The sequence below is a fragment of the Panulirus ornatus genome, chromosome 25 (genome assembly GCF_036320965.1).
Source record: "Panulirus ornatus isolate Po-2019 chromosome 25, ASM3632096v1, whole genome shotgun sequence".
NCBI classification, from domain to species: Eukaryota; Metazoa; Arthropoda; class Malacostraca; order Decapoda; family Palinuridae; genus Panulirus; species Panulirus ornatus.
Genome location: NC_092248.1, coordinates 2,019,794 through 2,041,625, shown reverse-complemented (window position 1 = coordinate 2,041,625; position 21,832 = coordinate 2,019,794). Strand labels below are relative to the sequence as shown.

Below are 21,832 nucleotides of genomic sequence, written 5' to 3'. Positions count from 1 at the left end.
ACAAAAATGGACTACTTGAGTCCCATTATAGAAAAAGGTCCATATTTAAGTGCTATTTCGACTAGCCAACCTTTGTGACACCCAGTTTCTCTGAGTATAATACTGGATCCTATAGAATTATAAGCGAATCCTCGGAACACAATACCTTATCACTAAAAAATATCCCTCGTACTGTAAGGCTCCCAACGGAATCCAATTCCTCTTAAGATTGATGTCACACAACACACACACACACACACACACACACACATACATATATATATATATATATATATATATATATATATATATATATATATCGGGGCATGTGAGGCGTCTGGGGTAAACCATGGAAAGCTGTGTAGGTATGTATATTTGCGTGTGTGGACGTATGTATATACATGTGTATGGGGGTGAGTTGGGCCATTTCTTTCGTCTGTTTCCTTGCGCTACCTCGCAAACGCGGGAGACAGCGACAAAGCAAAAAAAAAAAATATATATATATATATATATATATAATTATATATATATATATATATATATATATATATATTATATATATATATATATATATATATATATATATATATATATCATACAAATCTTAAACTTGTAAAATGAACACCAACAATTATACTTGACAATTACGACCATAGACGATAAATTAAGGAATAAAATTCAAATTTCAGGCGAAAATGTCAGTGCAGTATGTTAGAATAAATCGACAGTTGAAGTGAGCAAGCAGAAGGGATACGTCAACACTTGGCAACAGGCAACAAAAGTTAAGAGGAAAATCTTTCGAAAACGTAGCAGTGTTTGAACCTGAAGGTAAAGAGAGAGAACCAGGGGCCTTAAGGGGATAAATGATTCCCATTAACCATCTGGGAAGGATGGTTCAACAAGTCATTAGTGATCGTACGGAAGCTGGTCATCATATGATGAAGGCACTTGCCGCCGAAAACGAAAACATTTTGTCCAGAAAGCTATTGGTGGGATCACCAACTGGCTGGACCTATCAGAGACCGTCTGTCTCTGGTCATAAGCTATTGGTTGAACCACTGACTGACTGGACCAATGAGCACCCGTATATGTCTGGTCGTCTTCGGTTACGACGTGAAGAGGCGTCCTGGATAATGCTTTACAGACGGTGATATGTGTGGAAATTGGGCCTCTTGACTCTCAAGACATAATATTTACTTCACTGCTTTTCTCATACCGGGACCCAGGATGTAATTACAGCATACAAGTGTACGCAGTTTCATAAATTAGAGTGTTATCACGATGTTCTGTCCTCGGAGCCCCTCTTGTCTTTGTGTCTTGCTCAACAACTGTAGTAGGATACAGTCAGGACTCTCACTGCCCCTGTATCTTGCTTGACCATTACAGTTTCCCGAGATCATGGCCAAAAGGCAGACTATGGCAACCCATCGACCTTGAAGGACCTTCCACAAATATGCGACACGTGATGAGAGAAACATGTCCCGTTAGATTCAAACCCCAGGCATGGCGCTTCAGACCGTAAACCCCTGAGAACGAGACAGTACGACCCTTGAGCACGATGATACGACCCTTGAACACGATGGTACGACCCTTGAGCATGATGATACGACCCTTGAGCACGATGGTACGAACCTTGAGCACGATGATGGTACAGCTATTGCGTATGATGGCCCAGTCTTTGAACCCGATCCGTAGGCTACAGAGGTGATTTTCTTGCATGTTACTGAGTAATTTCACCCGTACGACTTGGGGTTCGAAACACGGAATCAACATGGCTCTTCTTTACTGAGCTACCTTCCCTACAATACATCACCCGCCACCACCAGTATCACTACTCAACACTACCAACAACCACCATCAGCTACCACCAAGTAGTACTCACTACCACCATCACTACCACACAAAACAACCAACACCTCTGAGCAGATCCTACCAGCACAGCACTTCCTGCACAGCACTTCCTGCACAACACCCACTTGCACAACACCTACCTGCACAACACCACCTCCACAGCACTTACCTGTACAGCACATGGGGCGCAGAGCTCCACCATAGGCCTCCAGTGTTCGTTCTTTTGAGCCAAGGTCCAGGTACCGTTGGGAGGTGTGACCCATCTCATGAACTCAGGAAAGGTCACGTTGTGACCTTGACCTGTCACCTGCCGGGTCGCAGACGTCAGGTTAATAACTGCAGGTTACAGTGGTCATAGAATTCAGAAGTTCAATGTTTCACTATTAACAGATTACAAGGCATTGGACACAATTGGTTACAGAATATAAGTGCTTAGAAATTCTTGCCCCTGACCACCCCTGCCCCTCTTAAACTTGCCCCTGACTATCCCTGCTCCTCCTAACCTTGCCCTTGACCACCCCTGCGCCTCCTTACCTTGCCCTTGACCACCCCTGCGCCTCCTTACCTTGCTCCTGACCACCCCTGCCCCTCCTAACATTGCCCCTGACCACCCCTGTCCCTCCTAACATTGCCCTTGACCACCCCTGTCCCTCCTAACATTGCCCTTGACCACCCCTGCACCTCCTTATCTTGCCCCTACCCATCCTAACCTTTCCCCTGACCAACCCTGCACCTTATTACCTTGCCCCTACCCCTCCTAACCTTGCCCCTGACCACCCCTACCCTTCCTAACTTTGCCCCTGACCACTCCTGCCCCTCCTAACATTGCCCCTGACCATCCATGGCCGTTCTAACCTTGCCCCTGACCACCCCTGTCCCTCCTAACCTTGCCCCTGACCACCCCTGTCCCTCCTAACCTTGCCCGCTTAACCACCCCTGCGCCTCCTTACCTTGCCCCTGACCATCCTCTCCACCTCCTGGCCCACGTGCTTGTGAAAGTCGAAGTTGCTCTCTTCATCGTAGCTCTCCAGCTTGTCCCGGTAGGCCGAGATGAGCCGATCCAGCGGATGGCGGGTGAAGAGGAACTTCTTGTAGGTCTTGAGGATCTCCTCCTTCTTCGTCTCTGTTCACAAGGAGGGGAAACAACGAAGATGAATAATTACGAAAGGGCATTATTTTCTACACTCCATTGCTTTCCCCGCTTCAGCGAGATTCAAGAACAAATGAAGGATGTTTTATGCATTGTGTTATGCATAATGTACTGAAATAAGAGTCGAACACTCGCACCCAAAGCTCATAGGCACCTTTATTATTTATCTTGGTCGCTTCAGATGACCTGCTTCAGCCTACGTCGCCTGCCCCCCGTATACCACATCGAATCAATTCAGTCTATCCCATGCACGCCTCTCCTCCTGAATGCTCAGGCCCAGTTCTCAAGCGGACGCCATAATGGTTAATTAAGACGAATATAAAGTGTATCTCATTACTTCAAGCTAATTAAAGTGATTAAATCCATGGTACAGAATTGTAAATAATATGTGTAGATGGACAGATAGATATACTAATCACTAATTTACTATACGAAATCTGTGATCTAACAATGTGGTGTGGTACATTTGGCTCAAGTGATTACGTCATCGTTAAGCAAGACAATCATACAGATTAATCTTTGCGAAAGTTATATCAGATTAACTCACCAGACCTGTCAAGTCAGCCCACAAGATCATGGGACCTGTGTCAGACCAGTCAAGTCAGCTAACAAATACATGGGACCTGTGTCAGACCTGTCAAGGCAGCTAACAAATACATGGGACCTGTGTCAGACCTGTCAAGTCAGCCCACAAGTACTTGGGACCTGTCAAGTCAGTGAAACAGAACGTAAAAAGAGCTGTCTCCCAACCTGTGAACTTGGTGCTGGCCAAGCTGGGCAGGAAAGGCCCGTGGACTTCGGCCCTGGTCAACGACATGACGTCATCGTCGTCTTCCAGCAGCCCAGCCAACCAGAACCAGAGGCGCTTCCACGACGTGCACGCCACCTGGTGGCCAGAGGAGGAGGAGGAGGGAGAGATATAGTGCCTCTTATGTCACTCTGTTTTCCCTTGCCCATCACAGGCTGTTATGTGGGCAAGATACATAATGAAGGCAACTCAGCAAGCCTGAGTCTATGTAAGAAGGATATATTGAGAATCTGACGTTACAGTAACTACCGAACGACCCATTCTCCAACCTACTACCCCATCCATCGTCCTCCCGGCCACCTATCAACCTTTGGCCCCTCTTTACACCCACCTACCCATCCACCTTCACAGCCCACCCCCCTTCCACCTAACCCACCTTGGGCACGAAGCACATGAGGGCTTTGTGTCTAGTGTCGACCAGCAGGTGCTTCATCACCACAAAGTCCAGCGTCTGGTTCAGGTTGAGGGACCTGCAGGTGTGGACCATGTGCCCCACACGTGTCTCCTGCACCTGCTCCCACGTCATGTTCAGCGGGAACCCCTTCTGGAACTGTCGGAGAGATCATGAGGGTGAGGACACCAGGTCATGGTGCTGGGCGAGGGTCGGGTGATGTGTGGTGGCCAGGTCACAAGTGTGTTGCGAAGGTCTTCGGGTAGTGTAGGGTTCTTCAGGAGGATCTGGAGTGTTTCGCAAGGCGTTGAGTAGGTGTTGTGTTTTGGTGGTATTGCGGAAGGGTTGGAGTATATTAGGAGGTGTTAGGAGGTGCTGCGAGTGTTTGGGAGGCATTGAGGAGGTGTTGGGAGTATCTATGGGAGGTGTTGGGTCACCTGGGAGGTGCTGGAGAGTTTGGAAGGTATCCAAAAGATGGTGGAGTAACTGGGAGTGTGTTGGAGTCCTTTAGAGGTGTTGAGAAGTGTAAGTACAGAAGGGACTAAATAGGTTTAGAGAAGGTCGAGGCGAAAAGTACGTAAACGAAATTATTGTTTTTGAGATAATGGGAAGGAAGTGATAAATGCTGGAGATGAGGGGCAGGCGCTGGAGAGATGTGAAGGCAAGGAAGACCCAGGAAGGATCACTAAGATGATGCTGTCTGTAGTGGACAAGAACCCATTGTGTTCCTGTAACTTACTGGGGAAAGAAAAGCTTAACATTGTGGACACTGAACACTTTCTAGATACACACACACTATTGGCTATTTTTTTTTTCTCCTGGGATTTATTCCCATTGGACATGACTACCGTGTGTATGTGTGTGTGTCCTGGAATCAGCAATTAGGAAAGGACAACAAAATGATCAAGGGGTTCATGGCTTTAACCTGATGCTTCCCTGGTCATCCCGTGTAGTAAATGATACATTCTCATCGCTTGCTCTGGGTCACACAGACAAGCTCAACGCTGACTCCAACACACACACACACACACACACACACACACACGTCTCCTGTACTCATCTTGGACTTGAGATCCCAAAGCCTCGGCTCAGCATCCAACCCCCAAACAATTTTCGCCAATTTTTCAGAAACTCGTAATCTGATTGGTTCTTCCCTCCCCCCATGTTGTGCTCCCCGTGGCGTTCATTGGTTCTTGGTGAGCCCGAGCAGAGAGGAGCCATACTCTCTCATTTTTATCGTCGGATTTTTTTTATGAAGTGTTTTAAAATAAAGTTATTTAATAAGAATAACAATGCGTTGTATATCCCCAGTATATCGTATAGTGAAGCAAAGTTGGCGAAATGTAGCGTAAACTGGCTTCTTGTGTGTGTGTGTGTGTGTGTGTGTGTGTGTGTGTGTGTGTGTGTGTGTGTTTGGGGGAATGGAGGGTGGTAAAAAAGAAACTGTGTCATCCATCAGGCAAGTCACGCGTGCGGTGAGCGCTACGGGCAAAGATCTCAAGTCTTCGGTACGCGTGAGTAGGTACATACATGCATGCATTCTCTCTCTCTCTCTCTCTCTCTCTCTCTCTCTCTCTCTCTCTCTCTCTCTCTCTCTCTCACCTGCGTCCCGCGGTCCTCCTCCTGCAGATGCCGGGGCTGCTTCTCTCCCTCCTGCCTCAGGATCCAGTGGAGGACGCCCATCTTGGGATAGTCGATGCCTGCGGGAGGGAGGGAGGGAGAGGACGAAGTGAGCCGAGTGTTGGGACAGGGAGGGAGGGGTGGTGATGACAGCTGTTGGGGGGAAGGGTGAGGGAAGGGAAGGGTTAATGTTGGAGATAGGTGATGGTTTGGGGAGGAAGGGGAAAAGTGTTGGAGGGGGGGGGGGTAACTGATGACAGTTGTAGAAGGGTAGGCTAGTGTTGGAGGTAGATGATGGCTGTTGGAGGAAGGAAGAGGTAAAGTGTTGGAGACAACTGATACTGTGAGGGAGAATGGGAGGGTATACCACATCCAATGTCTTAGAAAACGAATGGAGAGAGGTCGAGGTCATCGACACCTGATGCAATAGGTCGAAGGTCGACTTTGGGTTGCCAAAGGAGACGACCTATGTCTTCTCCCTTGAATACACTAATTACTTGAAGTAATTAATTACCGTCATACTGATCACAAAAACTAACCAATTAAATGCTTAACAATCGTTGATGGCGAGGTAACCGTACAGACACACACGAGATGATGGTGGAGGAACACAAAGGTATGTACACACTCCCAAAAAAGTATCTGGGCAGCAGCGAAATCAGGAGACCTTAGGCCCGGGGGGCCCGATACTTTTTTGGGAGAGTGTACATACCTGACGAGTTCATAATGGTGCAGGTAGACACATCCACCTGAGGTCCTCATGATACTACAGGTAGATAAGTAGACACACCTACCTGACGTCCTCATGATACTACAGGTAGATAAGTAGACACACCTACCTGAGGTCCTCATGATACTACAGGTAGATAAGTAGACACACCTACCTGAGGTCCTCATGATCGTGCAGGTGGAGACCACGAAGAGCAGTATGCCCCAGAAGGTGGTTTTCCCCCACTTGGTTGGTGTTGACCTCGAAGCCCTGAGGAAATCAACTGGCAATTAGATACTAATTATATTTATTTTCAGTAGTAGTTGTAGTAGAATTATTGATAATGATAATGCTACTACTAATAATAACAGTTGTAGCGTATTGTAGTAGAATTATTGATAATAATAATGCTACTAATAATAACAACAGTTGTAGCGTAAGTAGTAGAAGTAATTATGATGATGATGATGATGATAATAATAATAATGATGATAATAATAATGATAATAATAATGATAATAATAATAATTCTTTATACTCGACCGCCATTTGAAAAATTATGGTCAACTAGGCAATTGCTCGTTTGTTCTTGTCAACACTCGCCGCAGTGGGAAAGGCAACGAGGAATGAGTTTATCATTATACACAGTTTTACTACACCTCCCCCCCCCAAAAAAAAAAAAAAAAAATGTAAAAATTCTCATTGTGTGTTTGTGTTTGGGGGGAAGAGGCTGGTTGGAGGTCAGTTCTCTCTCTCTATAGATTAGTTAATGGTGGTAGTGGGGGTTGAGTTGGGGGTGGGGGGTAGGTGGAGTTGAGGGCTGGGGTCGGGATGAAGTGGGGTGAGGTCAGTGCAAGGTATAGGTGGGGGGGTGAGGGTCATTTCCTTAAGCGCAAGTGTACGTGTTAGACCCACAGTTTCCGACGTGACCAGGTGTCGTAAACACAACAGCCCTCTACACACAGACATACAGACGGCAATGTAACTACAAACGGGAAATAAAGGGAGAGGGAAACAATACGTCAGTCTTCCCCTTCTGCGATGAGAGTCGTAAACAGGCGAGCGGGTGATTCTGCGACCCGTAAATAAGAGACCGTTGCTTGACTTTCCAGTTTGGGTAACTGTCTGCCAATGTTTACCTTAGAGAATAGCTGTGTGTTCAGACACTCAGAAGCGACAGTTAATCTAAGATTTAAAGTAAAACTTGTAATGTGTGTCAAAGGATAATAGTAAACTTGTAATCTGCGTTACAGGATAATAGTAAACTTGTAACGTACTAAAGGAATCATTTCGTTATTTCATACCAGTAAATAATCCAGTCTGGTCAGGGGTGAGTTACGAAAATAAAGTGAACGTCGATCTTAATTGACCCACGTCAGCGGGAGGACTCCAACAGATGTGTAACATGGCTGGAAGGCCTGTGTGTGTGTGTGTGTGTGTGTGTGTGTGTGTGTGTGTGTGTGTGGTGGGGGGGGGGGGGGGGGGGGGGGGGGGGGGGGAGACACAGTGACCACAGACCTGGAGGTGTGGCGTGTGTCTTGCTTGCATGGTGGTGCAGGACCCGGCATGTGAGGGAGCGGGTGTCTTGAGGCGAAGCAGAACATCACCGCCTCCCGTGGGTCGCAGAGAGAGAGGTCGCACATGTGCAGACTTAAGGGGGTAGTGTGAGGTGAGCAGACGTAGAGTGATATGAGCAGACTCAGGGTGATGCAAGATGAGCAGACGTAGGGTGATATGAGCAGACTCAGGGTGATCCAAGATGAGCAGACGTAGGGTGATACGAGCAGACTTAGCGTGATCCAAGATGAACGTGATCCAACATGAGCAGAATAGCGTGACCCAAGCTGACTTAGGGTGATCCAGAATGAAGAGACGAGGGTGATGCAAGACGTAAAAGGGAGGGATCATGCCACAACCTGAGGGAGGGGAAAATTCCGGTAAGAGATGATATGAGATCATTAATATCGGACGTAGAATGGAGAGGCGTAGCGAGGAAAGGGAGAAAAGAAATGGATAAGGGACGACCAGGGAAACACTTGACATCAGAGTGACGTCAAAGCTGAAAGAGTGACGCCAGAACTAAAATATTGACGTCAGAGCTAAAAACAAATGGGAGGACAAGGCTGACACGATCAGCTGACGGGGAGGTCAGCGTCACCAGCAGACTGACGGAGTCGCTGACGGCGAGACGGTACTTGGGCAGGAACGTAACTTCACAACTACGAACGTAAGAGTCTGTTGAGGAGAAGAGCACCGGGAATTGATGCGTCTGAAGGCAATGAAAATCATTGGAGGAGAGTGGCTGAAAGTAAAGGATGAACCTAGTGGCCGGGTTGGATGACAGAGACGTGGATGATGAAGACCCACTGGGGAAAATAGAAAAGGTTTGTTATGGTTCCTGGTCTACAGTGGTGGATCTAAGGAAGGACTGGACTCGAGGAAGGATTGAAAGGATAACCGTGGACATATTGGACATTGCAGACGCGGTGGTGACACAGAAGGGGATCAAGCAAGACGAGAAGGATTAGCATGCACTACACCAGCAGGATGGCACGCTTGCTCAAAGACACTTCAAATGACGGGAGAAAACATTAGCAGACATTATCGGCAAACGATAAAGTACCCAGACGGCGAGAGATTCAAAAGAGTGAGTATAAAAATAAGGAAGGGTGATGGGAGTGGACACTAAGGGAGGAGTTAGAATCTCAGGGAGTCCAGAAGGCTGTGGGGGGAAAAAAAATAAAAAGGTATTCGAGAACAAACCAGACACAAGAGGCGGGTCCCCAGCCTATGTCAGTAACGGAGGAGGGAGCAGCAACATTATGTCGGTGCTAAAGATGTCGGACACAGACCTGGCCGATGGTCTGCTTTGGCGGCGAGAGAGAGAGAGAGAGAGAGAGAGAGAGAGAGAGAGAGAGAGAGAGAGAGAGAGAGAGAGAGAGAGAGAGAGAGAGAGAGAGGCTCACGACGAAACTTGCATCTCAAGCTCGACTGGATGAGTGGAAGAAGCTTCCTGGCTTCTCCTCGGACATAAGCGGAGGTGTCAGAGCACGTGTGGTCTTTGTCGTCCCCTGTGGAATATACGATAACGAGAGAGAGAGAGAGAGAGAGAGAGAGAGAGAGAGAGAGAGAGAGAGAGAGAGAGAGAGAGAGAGAGAGAGAGAGAGAGGGGGGGGAGATCTTGGCCTACTGGTGAGTGAAACCATCAAATCCCAAGCAAGTATGGTAAACAGTGGACCATCTTACCAGTACATTCAAGCAATGACGGCAGATGATGATTGGATCTGTCTCACGACCCTGGCTGGCGTTCTACCCTACTCGAAGAATGCAACAACAACAACAAAAATAAACATTTTTGATCGAACAAATGAAGGAAGGAACAATCTGGATGGCGCAATATGGCATCCATACCAGCCATGTGGAGACAAGGTTTCTGTGGTACCTCAGCCATAAGGGAACAGACTTGGATACCTCAGGTCCACACGGGGATGAGGACACGTACAGGTCCAAGTTTCTCAAGTGTGTATAATAGTCGAGAAGATAATCAGGAAATGGGGAGAGAGAGAGAGAGAGAGAGAGAGAGAGAGAGAGAGAGAGAGAGAGAGAGAGAGAGAGAGAGAGAGAGTTGACGTGGATGTAGAAGGACATTCTCCTTGCTTGACAACTCTGGATTTCTAAGGAAAGATTTGAGAACATTCTAAGGAATAAAAAAAAAAATGCTGAATGTGTTGACTGTATGTTTGTGGACTGCCAAAAGACCTTGAATACAGTCCCCTTACAGATGACTGGTGGTGAAGTTAAACATCGCAGGAAAGCTGCTCAAATAAATAAGACTCGACACCAACATATCTGGGAGCCGGAATAGACATTACGTGAGGGGTAACGTTGTAGTGTGAGGAGAGAGGTGACAAATCGGCTTAATGCCTGGGATATTACTATTCCAGATCTATGTTAGATGATTGACCAGACGTGGGGAGTTCATACCTGAATACGTTTGGCGACTTAATAAGATTATGAAGGGAGTGCGAATTGTTAGGGAGTGTCAGATTTGCAGAGACAAACAAGATTGAACACTGGTCAGAGAAATGGGTAATAGAACCTAACCCTGGACACTGGAAAGCCCTGAGGATGAGCAAGGGTTTAAACCTACCAGATGGGTAGTGCATGGAAAAATATCTATATATTACAGGAGTTGCACTGTGTGTGTGTGTGTGTGTGTGTGTGTGTGTGTGTGTGTGTGTGTGTGTGTGTGTGTGTGTGTGTGAGAGAGAGAGAGAGAGAGAGAGAGAGAGAGAGAGAGAGAGAGAGAGAGAGAGAGAGAGAGAGAGAGAGAGACCTAGAAGTGTCTGACATCACTCCAAACTTGTCACCAGAACAGCGGTACGAGGATGAAGGTTGTGAGGGAGGCAGAGTGCATCTTGCTCAGGGTCAAAACTGCCTTCAGGTTCACGGTCAGTTTAGAAAGAAACACACAGCATGCATTCACCCTAAGCTGGAATATGCCACAACAAGTCTGGTCTCTTCGCTTGAAGAGCCACAAAGAATTGCTGGAGAAGGTCCAACCGAATGCAACAAGAATGGGATCTGACCTGAGTGGGACGAGTTCCCCGAAGAGAGGAGAGGAGCCATCAGTCTGCCCACAATGGAAGAACGAGGAGTAAGGGAAGACACGATAGATACGTGTGACTCTCACAGAGGCTATGGAAGTCTTAACACAGAGTGGTTCTTTTGAGGTTACAAGACAGTCCACCACAAGAGGGGCACACAGCTGGAGAAGTGTACGGAGGGACGTGAGGAAGTGTACGAAGGGACGGGAGGAAGTGTACATAGGGACGTGAGGAAGTGTACGGAGGGACGGGAGGAAATGTACATAGGGATGTGAGGAAGTGTACATAGGGACGTGAGAAAGTGTACGAAGGGACGGGAGGAAGTGTACATAGGGACGTGAGGAAGTGTACATAGGGACGTGAGGAAGTGTACATAGGGACGTGAGGAAGTGTACGTAGGGACGTGAGGTGTACGGAGGGACGTGAGGAAGTGTACGGAGGGACGTGAGGAAGTCTACGTAGGGACGTGAGGTGTACGGAGGAACGTGAGGCGTACGGAGGGACGTGAGGAAGCATTTCTCCGGCAACGGAGTCCTAGACTATTATTGGATCATGCTAAGTCAGGAGGCAGATAAAATACAACTGTCATTGGAAGGTTTTAAACCTGTTTGGCGAAATAGGGATGAGAGACGAGGATCCACGAGTGTGAAGCCTCCTCGAAAATAGGTATCAAGAAACACCACTTACACACACACCCACACACACCCACACACACACCCACACACACCCACACACACACAAACACACACACCCACACACACACACACACACACACACACACACACACACACACACACACACACACACACACACACTTATGATTCGTATGGCAACGCATCGTTACCAGAGCAAGACATGGTTATCAGGGGAACACGTGGTTACTGTAATAACGCACAGTCACTATGGCAAATCGTGGTTAACATGGCAGTTCTCAGCTACTATAGTATGGCCACTGTGGCAACACATGATCGCTATGGCAACGCATGAGTACTATGAGAAGTTCATACTATGGCAACTCGGGGACGCTATATGAACTCATGCTTAAAAATAAAAAAAAAAATAAAAAAATAAAATAATAAAAATAAAAAAAAAAAAAAAATTTTTTTTTTATATAATAAAAAATAAAATTTAAAAAAAAATAATAAAAATTTTAAAATTAAAAAATTTTAAAAAAATAAAAATTAATTAAAAATTGAAAATTAAAAAAATAAAAAAATAAAATAAAAATAAAAAAAAAAAATAAAATTAAAAATTAATAAATAAAATTAAAAAAATTTAAAAAAAAATAAAATATAAATTTAATAAAATTTTTAAAAATTTTAAAAAATAATTAAAAAAATAAAAATTAAAATTAAATTTAAAAATAATGAAAAAATTAAAAAAAAAATATAATTTAAAAAAAAAATAAAAAAAATAAATAAAAAATTAAAAATAAAATTTAATAAAATAAAATAAAATTAAAATAAAAAATTAATTTAAAAAAATAAAAAAAAATAAATTAATAAAAAATAAGAAAATAAAAATTTAATTTAATAAAAAAATTAAAAATTAAAATAATAAAAATTAAAATAATGAAAATTTTTAATAATAAAATATAATTTAAAAAATAAAAAAAAAAAAATTAAAATTAAAAATTTATAATTAAAAAATTTGTAAAATAAAAATAAAAATTAAAAATTGAAATTAATTTAAAAGAAAAAAAAAAAAAAAAAGAAATAATAAAAAAAAATAAAAAATAAAAAAAAAAAAAAAAAAAAAAATTTTAAAATAAAATAAAAAAATTAAAAAAAAAAAAAAATAAAAATAAAATAAAAATAAATAATAATAAAAATAAAAAAATTTAAAAAAAATAAAAATAAATTTAAAAATAATAAAAATAAAAAATTTAAAATAAAAATTGAAATTAAATTAAAAAAAAATAAAAATAAAATTAATAAAATAATAAAAATAATAAATTAATAAAATAATAATAAAAAATTAATAAAAATAAAATAAAAAAAAAAAAAATTAAAATATAATAAAAATAAAAAGAAAATAAAAATTAAATTTAAAAAAAATTTTTGAAAAATAAAAAAATAAAAAATAAAAATATAAAAATTTAAAAATAAAAAAAAATAATAAAAAAATAAAAATAAAAATATAATTAATAATAATAATAATTTTAAAAATAAAATAAAAATAAAAATAAAATTTAAAATAAAAAAAAATTTAAAAAAAATTTAAAAAAATAATAAAAATTTAAAATTAAAAAAAATAATAATGAAAAAAAAAAATTAAATGTTTTTTTAATAAAAATTTGAAAAAAAAAATAAAAAAAATAAAAAAAAAAAAATTAAAATAAAAAAAAAAAAAAATAAATAAAAATAAAAAAAAAAAAAAAATAAAAAATAAAAAAAAAATAATAAAAATAAAATAATAAATTAATAAAATAAAAAAAAAAAAAAAAGATAAAAAAAAAAAATAAATAAAAAAATAATAAAATTTTTTAAAAATTAAAATGTTTAAAAAAAATAAAAAAAAGAAATTTAAAAAATAATGAAAAATAAAAAATAAAAATAAAAAAAAAAAAAAAATAATAATAAAAGAAATTTAAATTTTAATAAAATAAAAAAAAAAAAAAAATTTAATAATAAAAATAAAAGAAAAAAAAAAAAAAAAAAAAAAAATTAAAATTAATAAAAAAAATAAAATAAAAATAAAAAAAATTTATAAAAAAAAAAAAATAAAAAAAAAAAAAAAAAAAAAAAAATTTAAAAAAAAATTTAAAAAAAAAAAAAAAAAAAAATTTAAAAAAAAAAATAAAAAAAAAAAAAAAATAAAAAAAAAATGAAAAAAAAAAAAAAAAAATAAAAAAAAAAAAAAAAAAAAAAAAATAAAAAAAAAAAAAAAAAAAGAAAAAAAAAAAAAAAAAATAAAAAAAAAAAACAAAAAAAAAATAAAAAAAAAAAAAAAAAAAAAAAAAAAAAAGGGAAAATGAATGAAAAAATACCCCCGTCCCTTTGCATTCAAATGCCTAAGAATCACATCCGTTTAACACTGTCGAAGATACTTTGACTACAGAGATGTTCGTACTTAATGACACTGATATTTCTAACCATCTGCCACTCTGTGATCAAACACATTCAACAAACCTTCAAAATACTCACTCCATCTCACTTCATCTCTACTTGTTATTACTTCCTCACTTGCCCCCTTTACCGATGTTCCCATTTGTTTTCTTGTCTTACGCACGTTATTTACCTCCTTCCAAAACATCTTTTTTATTCTTCCCAAATTTCAATGATACTCTTTCGCCCCAACTCTCATTTGCCGTTTTTAAATCCTTGCACCTTTTTCTTGACCTACTGCAGCTTTCTTTCGTATATCTTCCAGTCATTTACGCTACTTCATGCAAGTATCATCCAAACGCCTCTCTTTTATCTTTCACTAACATCCTTACTTCTTCATCCCACCACTCACTACCCTTTCTAATCTGCCCACCTCTCGCCTTTCTCATGCCACAAGTATCTTTTGCGCAAGCCGTCATTGCTTCCCTAAATACATTCCATTCCTAACCCACTCCCCTCACGTCCTTTGCTCTCACCTTGTGTCATTCTACACTCAGTCTCTACGGAAACTTCCTCACCTCGACATACCTTCACCTTCGTCTCCATATTATATTGATCAGACATCCCTCCAGGTGACTTATGATCCTACCCAATGGATGTGGCTGGCTTCCAGAGCGCTGCTCGAGCCTCATGAAGATGAATAGGGATTCCTACAGATGGATGTAACTAGCAGTAGCAATAATAGCAGTAGTAGTCGTAGATATATATAAATGATCCCACCCAGTGGATGTGGCTGGCTTCCCAAGCGCTGCTCGTGCCTCATAAAGACAAATAAGGATTCCTGCGGCTGGATGTAACTAGCAGTGACAGTAATAATAGTAGTAGGGAGTGGGTGAAGAGTGGGATGTATTTAGGGAAGCAGCGATGGCATGTGCAGAAGATGCATGTGGCGTGAGAAAGGTGGGAGGTGGGCAGATTAGAAAGGGTAGTGAAAGGTGGGATGAAGGAAAGTTGTTAGTGAAAGAGAAAAGAGAGGCGTTTGGACGATACTTGCAAGGAAGGACTGCAAATGACTGGGAGATGTATAAAAGAAAGCAGCAGGAGGTCAAGAAAGGTGCAAGGGTTGAAAAAGAGGGCAAATGAGAGTTGGGGTAAGAGTATCATTACTTTAGGGAGAATAAAAAGATGTCTTGGAGGGAGGTAGATAACATGCGTAAGACACGAAAACAGATGGGAATATCAGTGAAGAGGGCAAGTGGGGAAGTAATAACAAGTAGTGATGAAGTGAGGAGATGGAGTGAGTATTTTGAAGGTTTGCTGAATGTGTATGATGACAGAGTGGCAGATGCAGGGTGTTTTGGTCGAGGTGGTGTGCGAAGTGAGAGGGTCAGGGAGAATGGTTTGTTAAGAGAGAAGGTAGTGAAAGCTTTGCAGAAGATGAAATCCGGCAAGGGTGGCGGGTTTGGATGGTATTGCAGTAGAACTTATTAGAAAAAAAGGGTGACTGTCTTGTCGATTGGCTGGTAAGGATATTCATTGTATGTATGTATCATGGTGAGGTGCCTGAGGATTGGCAGAATGCATACATAGTGCCATTGTACAAAGGCAAAGGGGCTAAAGGTGAGTGTTCAAATTACAGAGACAAGTTTGTCGAGTATTTTCTCCATATGTCCAAACCATTTCAACACACCCTCTTCTGCTCACTCAACCACTTTATTTCCACACATCTCTCTTATTCTTTCATTACATACCCGATCAAACCACCTCACATTACATATTGTCCCTCAAACATTTCATTTCCAACACATCCACCCTCCGTACAACCCTATCTATAGCCCATGCCTCACAGCCATATAACATTGTCGGACCTACTATTACTTTAAACATACCCATTTTTGCTCTCCGAGATAACAATCTTCATCGCTCCCAGAACCTTTGTCCCCTCTCCCAACCTGTGACTCACTTCCGCTTTCATGGCTCCAATCGCTGCTTAGTCAACTCCCTGATAGCTAAAACACTTCACTTCCTCCACTTTCACTTCATTCAAACTTATCCCAATTAACCTGTCCCTCAACCCTACGGAACCTAATAACCTTGCTCTTATTCACGTTTACTCTGAACCTTCTCCTTTCACACACTTTTCCAAACTTAGTCACCAACTTCTGCAGTTTCTCACTCGAATCAGCCACTAGAGCTGTATCATCGGCGAAATACTGACTCACTTCCCTGGCACTCTTATACCCAGCAAACTGCATACTCGCCTCTCTCTCCAAAACTCTTGCATTTACTTTCCTAAACAAATTAAACAACCATGGGGACATCACACACCCCTGCCGCAGACAAGACATTTCACTGGGAACCAGTCACTCTCCTCTCTTCTTACTCTTACGCATGCCTTACATCCTTGGTAAAAACTTTTCTTTGCTTCTAGCAACTTATCTCCCACACCATATACTCTTAAGACCTTCCACAAAGCATCTCTATCAACACTGTTATATGCGTTCTCCAGATCCATAAATGCTACATACAAATCCACCTGCTTTTTCAAAGTACTTCTCACATACATCCTTCAAACACCTGATCCACACATCCTATACCACTTCTGAAACCACAATGTTCTTCTCCATTCTGATGCTCTGTACATGCCTTCACCCTCTCAATCAATACCCTCCCATATAATTTCCTAGGAATACTCAACAAACTTGTCTCTGTAGTTTTAACTCTCACCTTTATCCCCTCTGCCTTTGTACAAAGGCACTATGCATGCATTCCGCTAATCCTCAGGCACCTCACCATGATCCATACCTATACCGAATATCCTTACCAGCCAATCAACAACACAGTCACCCCCCCCCCCCCCCCCACACACACACACCTTTTCTAATATATTCTACTGCAATACCATATAAACCAGCCGCCTTGCAGGATTTCATCTTCCGCAAAGCATTCACTTCCTCTTCTCTTAACAAACCATTCTCCCTGACCCTCTCACTTTGCACACCACCCCAACCAAAACACCCTACATCTGCCACTCTATTCATCAAACACATTCAACAAACCTTCAAAATACTCACTCCATCTCCTCACTTCATCGCTACCTGGTATTACTTGCCCCCTTCACCGATGTTCCCATTTGTTCTTTTGCCTTACGCACGTTATTTACCTCCCATCAAAACATCTTTTATCCTCCCTAAAGTTTAATGATATTCTCACTCCAACTCTCATTTGCCCTCTTTTTCAACCCTTGCACCTTTCTCTTGACCTCCTGCTGCTTTCTTTTATACATCTCCCATTCATTTGCATTCCTTCCTTGCAAGTATCGTGCAAACGCGTCTTTTCTCTTTCACTAACACTTTACTTCTTCATCCCACCACTCACTACCCTTCCCAATCTGCCCACCTCCCACCTTTCTCACGCCACATGCATCTTTTGTACATGCCATCACTGCTTCCCTAAATACATCCCATGCCTCGTCCATTCCCCTCACGTCATTTGCTCTCACCTTTTGCCATACTACATAATCTCGCCTGGTACTTCCTTACACATGTCTCCTTTCCAAGCTCACTTACTCTCACCGCTCTCTTCACTCTAAACATTCTCTTTTTTTGAAAACTTCACCCAAACATTTTCTCTTTTTTGGAAAACCTCTACAAATCTTCACTTTCGCCAATACAAGATACATCCCATGAGCTGCCCCTCTCAGCACATGAACATCCAAAGTCTTTTTTACACGCCCATCAATTAACATGTAATCTAATAATGCCCTTTGATCATTTCTCCAACTCACATATGTATACTTATGTATCTCTCTTTTTAAATCAGGTATTCCCAATCACCACTCTTTTCAGCACACAAATCCACAAACTCTTCGCCGCTTACATTCACAACATTGAATACCCCATGTACACCAACTATACCCTCAACTGCCACATTACTCACCTTCACATTTAAATCACCCATCACTAATACCCGGTCCCGCGAACCAAAGCTACTGACACACTCACTCAGCTGCTAAAACATTTGCCTCTCGATGTTTCTTCTCATGACTAGGTGCATAAGCACCAATAAGCACCCCTCTCTCTCCATCCATTTTCAGTTTTACCCACATCATTCTAGAATTCACTTTCTTACACACTATCACACACTCCCACAACTCCTGCTTTAGGAGTAAAGCTACGCCTTCCTTAGCTCTTGTCTTCTCACCAACCCCTGACTTTACTCCCAGGACTTCTCCAAACCATTCTTCCCCTTTACCCTTGAGCTTCTTTTCACCTAGAGCCAGAACAACCGGGTTTCTTTCCCCAAACATACTACCTATCTCTCATCTCATCTTGGTTGCATCCGCACACATTCAGACACCCTAATATATATATATATATATATATATATATATATATATATATATATATATATATATATATATATATCATTACTATAGTTATACTTTGTCGCTGTCTCCCGTGTTAGCGAGGTAGCGCAAGGAAACAGACGAAACAATGGCCCAACCCACCCACATACACATGTATATACATACACGTCCACACACGCACATATACATACCTATACAGTTCAACGTATACTTATATATACATATACGAACATATACATATACACACTTGTACATAATTCATACTCGTTGCCTTTATTCATTCCCGTCGCCAGCCCGCCACACATGAAATGACAACCCCCTCCCCCCGCATGCGCGCGAGGTAGCGTTAGGAAAAGACAACAAAGGCCACATTCGTGTACACTGTTTCTAGCTGTCATGTATAATGCCCAGAAACCACAGCTCCCTTTTCACATCCAGACCCCACAAAACTTTCCATGCTTTACCCCAGACGCCTCACATGCATGTTCAGGCCCCGATCGCTCAAAATCTTTTTCACTCCATCCTTCCATCTCCAGTTTGGTCTCCCACTTCTCGTTCCCTTCACCGATGACACATATATCCTCTTGGTCAATCTTTCCTCACCCATTCTCTCCATGTGACCAAACCATTTCAATACACCCTCTTCTGCTCTCTCAACCACACTCTTTTTATTACCACACATCTCTCTTACCCACCTCACACCACATATTGTCCTCAAACATCTCATTTCCAACACATCCACCCTCCTCCGCACAACTCTTATCTATAGCCCACGCCTCGCAACCATGGTTGTTTAATTTGTTTATGGGTGGGGTTGTTAGGGAAGTGAATGCAAGAGTTTTGGAAAGAGGGGCAAGTATGCAGTCTGTTGTGGATGAGAGGGCTTGGGAAGTGAGTCAGTTGTTGTTCGCTGATGATACAGCGCTGGTGGCTGATTCGGGTGAGAAACTGCAGAAGCTGGTGACTGGGTCTGGCAAAGTGTGTGAAAGAAGAAAGTTGAGAGTAAATGTGAATAAGAGCAAGGTTATTAGGTACAGTAGGGTTGAGGGACAAGCCAATTGGGAGGTAAGTTTGAATGGAGAAAAACTGGAGGAAGTGAAGAGTTTTAGATGTCTGGGAGTGGATTTGGCAGCGGATGGAACCATGGAAGCGGAAGTGAGTCACAGGGTGGGGAGGGGGCGAAAGTTCTGGGAGCCTTCAAAAATATGTGGAAGGCGAGAACATTATCTCGGAAAGCATATATATATATATATATATATATATATATATATATATATATATATATATAGAGAGAGAGAGAGAGAGAGAGAGAGAGAGAGAGCATGCATCAAAGGAAAAACTTTTACAATCATGTCTCATCATCTTTCACTTCGCGAAGAAATACAATGTTCCACTTTTTTCTTTTTCTTTTTTTTTTTCTTCACTGAGAAAAGTGTGTTGTCTGTTCGACTGCCTATATAACTTCCCCACCTGTCTCTATAAGTCGCCCCGTGTCACTGGGAGAGGTCATTGCACCCTTGTGTTCCGTGTTGTGTATGGGAAGAGCCGACTCTGCAAGAAAATCTTCCATAATTTTTTCCTTATTAAGTTATCGTCGTGCGTCCGGCCGCAAGTCAACCCGCAGCCAGTAACCCTTGGTTCAAACTGTCGTACAGTACTGTGTGCAGGACGAGGCTGCTAGTTTATAAACAGGAACAAATGCGTCTTAATCCCTTCTTATATATATATATATATATATATATATATATATATATATATATATATATATATATATATATAAGAAGCGGGGGCTGGAAATACTTCCTTTTTTTTTTTTTTTTTTTTTAATTTTCCAAAAGAAGGAACAGAGAAGGGGCCCAGGTGAGGATATTCCCTCAGAGGCCCAGTCCTCTGTTCTTAACGCTACCTTGCTAACGCGGGAAATGGCGAATAGTTTAAATATATATATATATATATATATATATATATATATATATATATATATATATATATATAAAAGTTGGAAAGGATTACAATTTTGCGCGTGATCAAGTATATTCCTGAGTCAACGGGAGAAAATGAAACATGATAAGTTCTCAAGTTCCATGAAAGTGCTCTTGGGAACTTATCGTGTTTTACTTTCCCCGTGGACTCAGGAATATATATATATATATATATATATATATATATATAGAGAGAGAGAGAGAGAGAGAGAGAGAGAGAGAGAGTTTGACTAAATATAATCCTAACAATTTATGGTGAAGATCCATGTGTATGATTTCTATACATCGAAGCTGACAGATGAAGGCACATAAAAAAGATATATCTACCTACCACACACACACACACACACAGCGTCTTATCCTCACAAACACACATTGAACCGTGTCACAAACACGTTATCACGAACTTAAAGGTCAAGCCAGCTATATATAACTTTTAGTTACAGGTTTAAGAATTTAGCAGAAAAAAAAAAAATGCTTTGATATACTTCGGTTAAATTCTGCGAGAACATTTCCACTTCAATTTCAAAGGCATTCTATCCATAATAGAAAAGAGAGCACCATGGACCATAAGAGTGAGGTGTCTGCATTACATTATTGCAAGCTTCAGCTAGCAATATTAGCGTAGCAATATACTTACCACCCGAGCAAGGTACAAGCACCGCTAAAAATACCTACATTTCTCCCTGAAGGAAATAGTTGGTAATACTGCGTCGCGTCACGTGAGAAATGCCGTTGTGAGAGGACGCCAGTACCGACGGGCAGGGCGCAGGTGGGGAGCATGACTACTCTATGTACTCTGTGTCGTTACATGTTAAGGGAGGGATGTGACCATCACCCTGGAAGTTAAGGGAGGGGATGTCCAACCTCCCTACGAGTTAAGGGAGTGTGCCAACTGGAAGTTAAGGGAGGAATATGCAGCCTTCCTGCGAATTAAGGGAGTGTTGTGAAAACCCCCCCTGGATGTTAAGGGAGGGATGTGCAACCTTCCTGGATGTTAAGGGAGGGATGTGCCCACATCATTACGAGTTAAGGGAGTGTTGTGAAACCTCCCTGGATGTTAAGGGAGGGATGTGCAACCTCCCTGGAAGTTAGGGGAGGAATGTTCAACCTCCCTAGTATTAAGGGAATGTGCCCACATCCCTTCGAGTTAAGGGAGTGTTGCGCAACCTCCCTGGATGCTGAGGGAGTTAGGAGGGATGTGCCGTCTCCCTTGATGTTATTAACAGCCAAGAAACTTTTCGTGTGTATTTTTCTCCCCCATTACGACCTGTGTGTGGCGGCTCCGACGGTGAGGTGGTGAGGTGGGAGGAAGAACA

General features: G+C 41.6%; 1 protein-coding gene across 2 annotated transcripts in view; it reads right to left on the bottom strand.

The window, feature by feature from the left end:
* The window catches only part of LOC139757161 (carbohydrate sulfotransferase 11-like), a 30,143-nt gene that overhangs the window by 5,405 nt on the left and 2,906 nt on the right, over nt 1–21,832 (bottom strand). For both annotated transcript variants that reach the window (XM_071677275.1, XM_071677276.1), the window contains 6 exons: nt 6,684–6,778; nt 5,782–5,879; nt 4,165–4,338; nt 3,731–3,866; nt 2,781–2,953; nt 2,000–2,137 (listed from right to left, as the gene is read on the bottom strand). In XM_071677275.1, the coding sequence (XP_071533376.1) occupies nt 2,000–2,137; nt 2,781–2,953; nt 3,731–3,866; nt 4,165–4,338; nt 5,782–5,879; nt 6,684–6,778 (814 nt within the window). The remainder of the gene's footprint in view (nt 1–1,999; nt 2,138–2,780; nt 2,954–3,730; nt 3,867–4,164; nt 4,339–5,781; nt 5,880–6,683; nt 6,779–21,832) is intronic.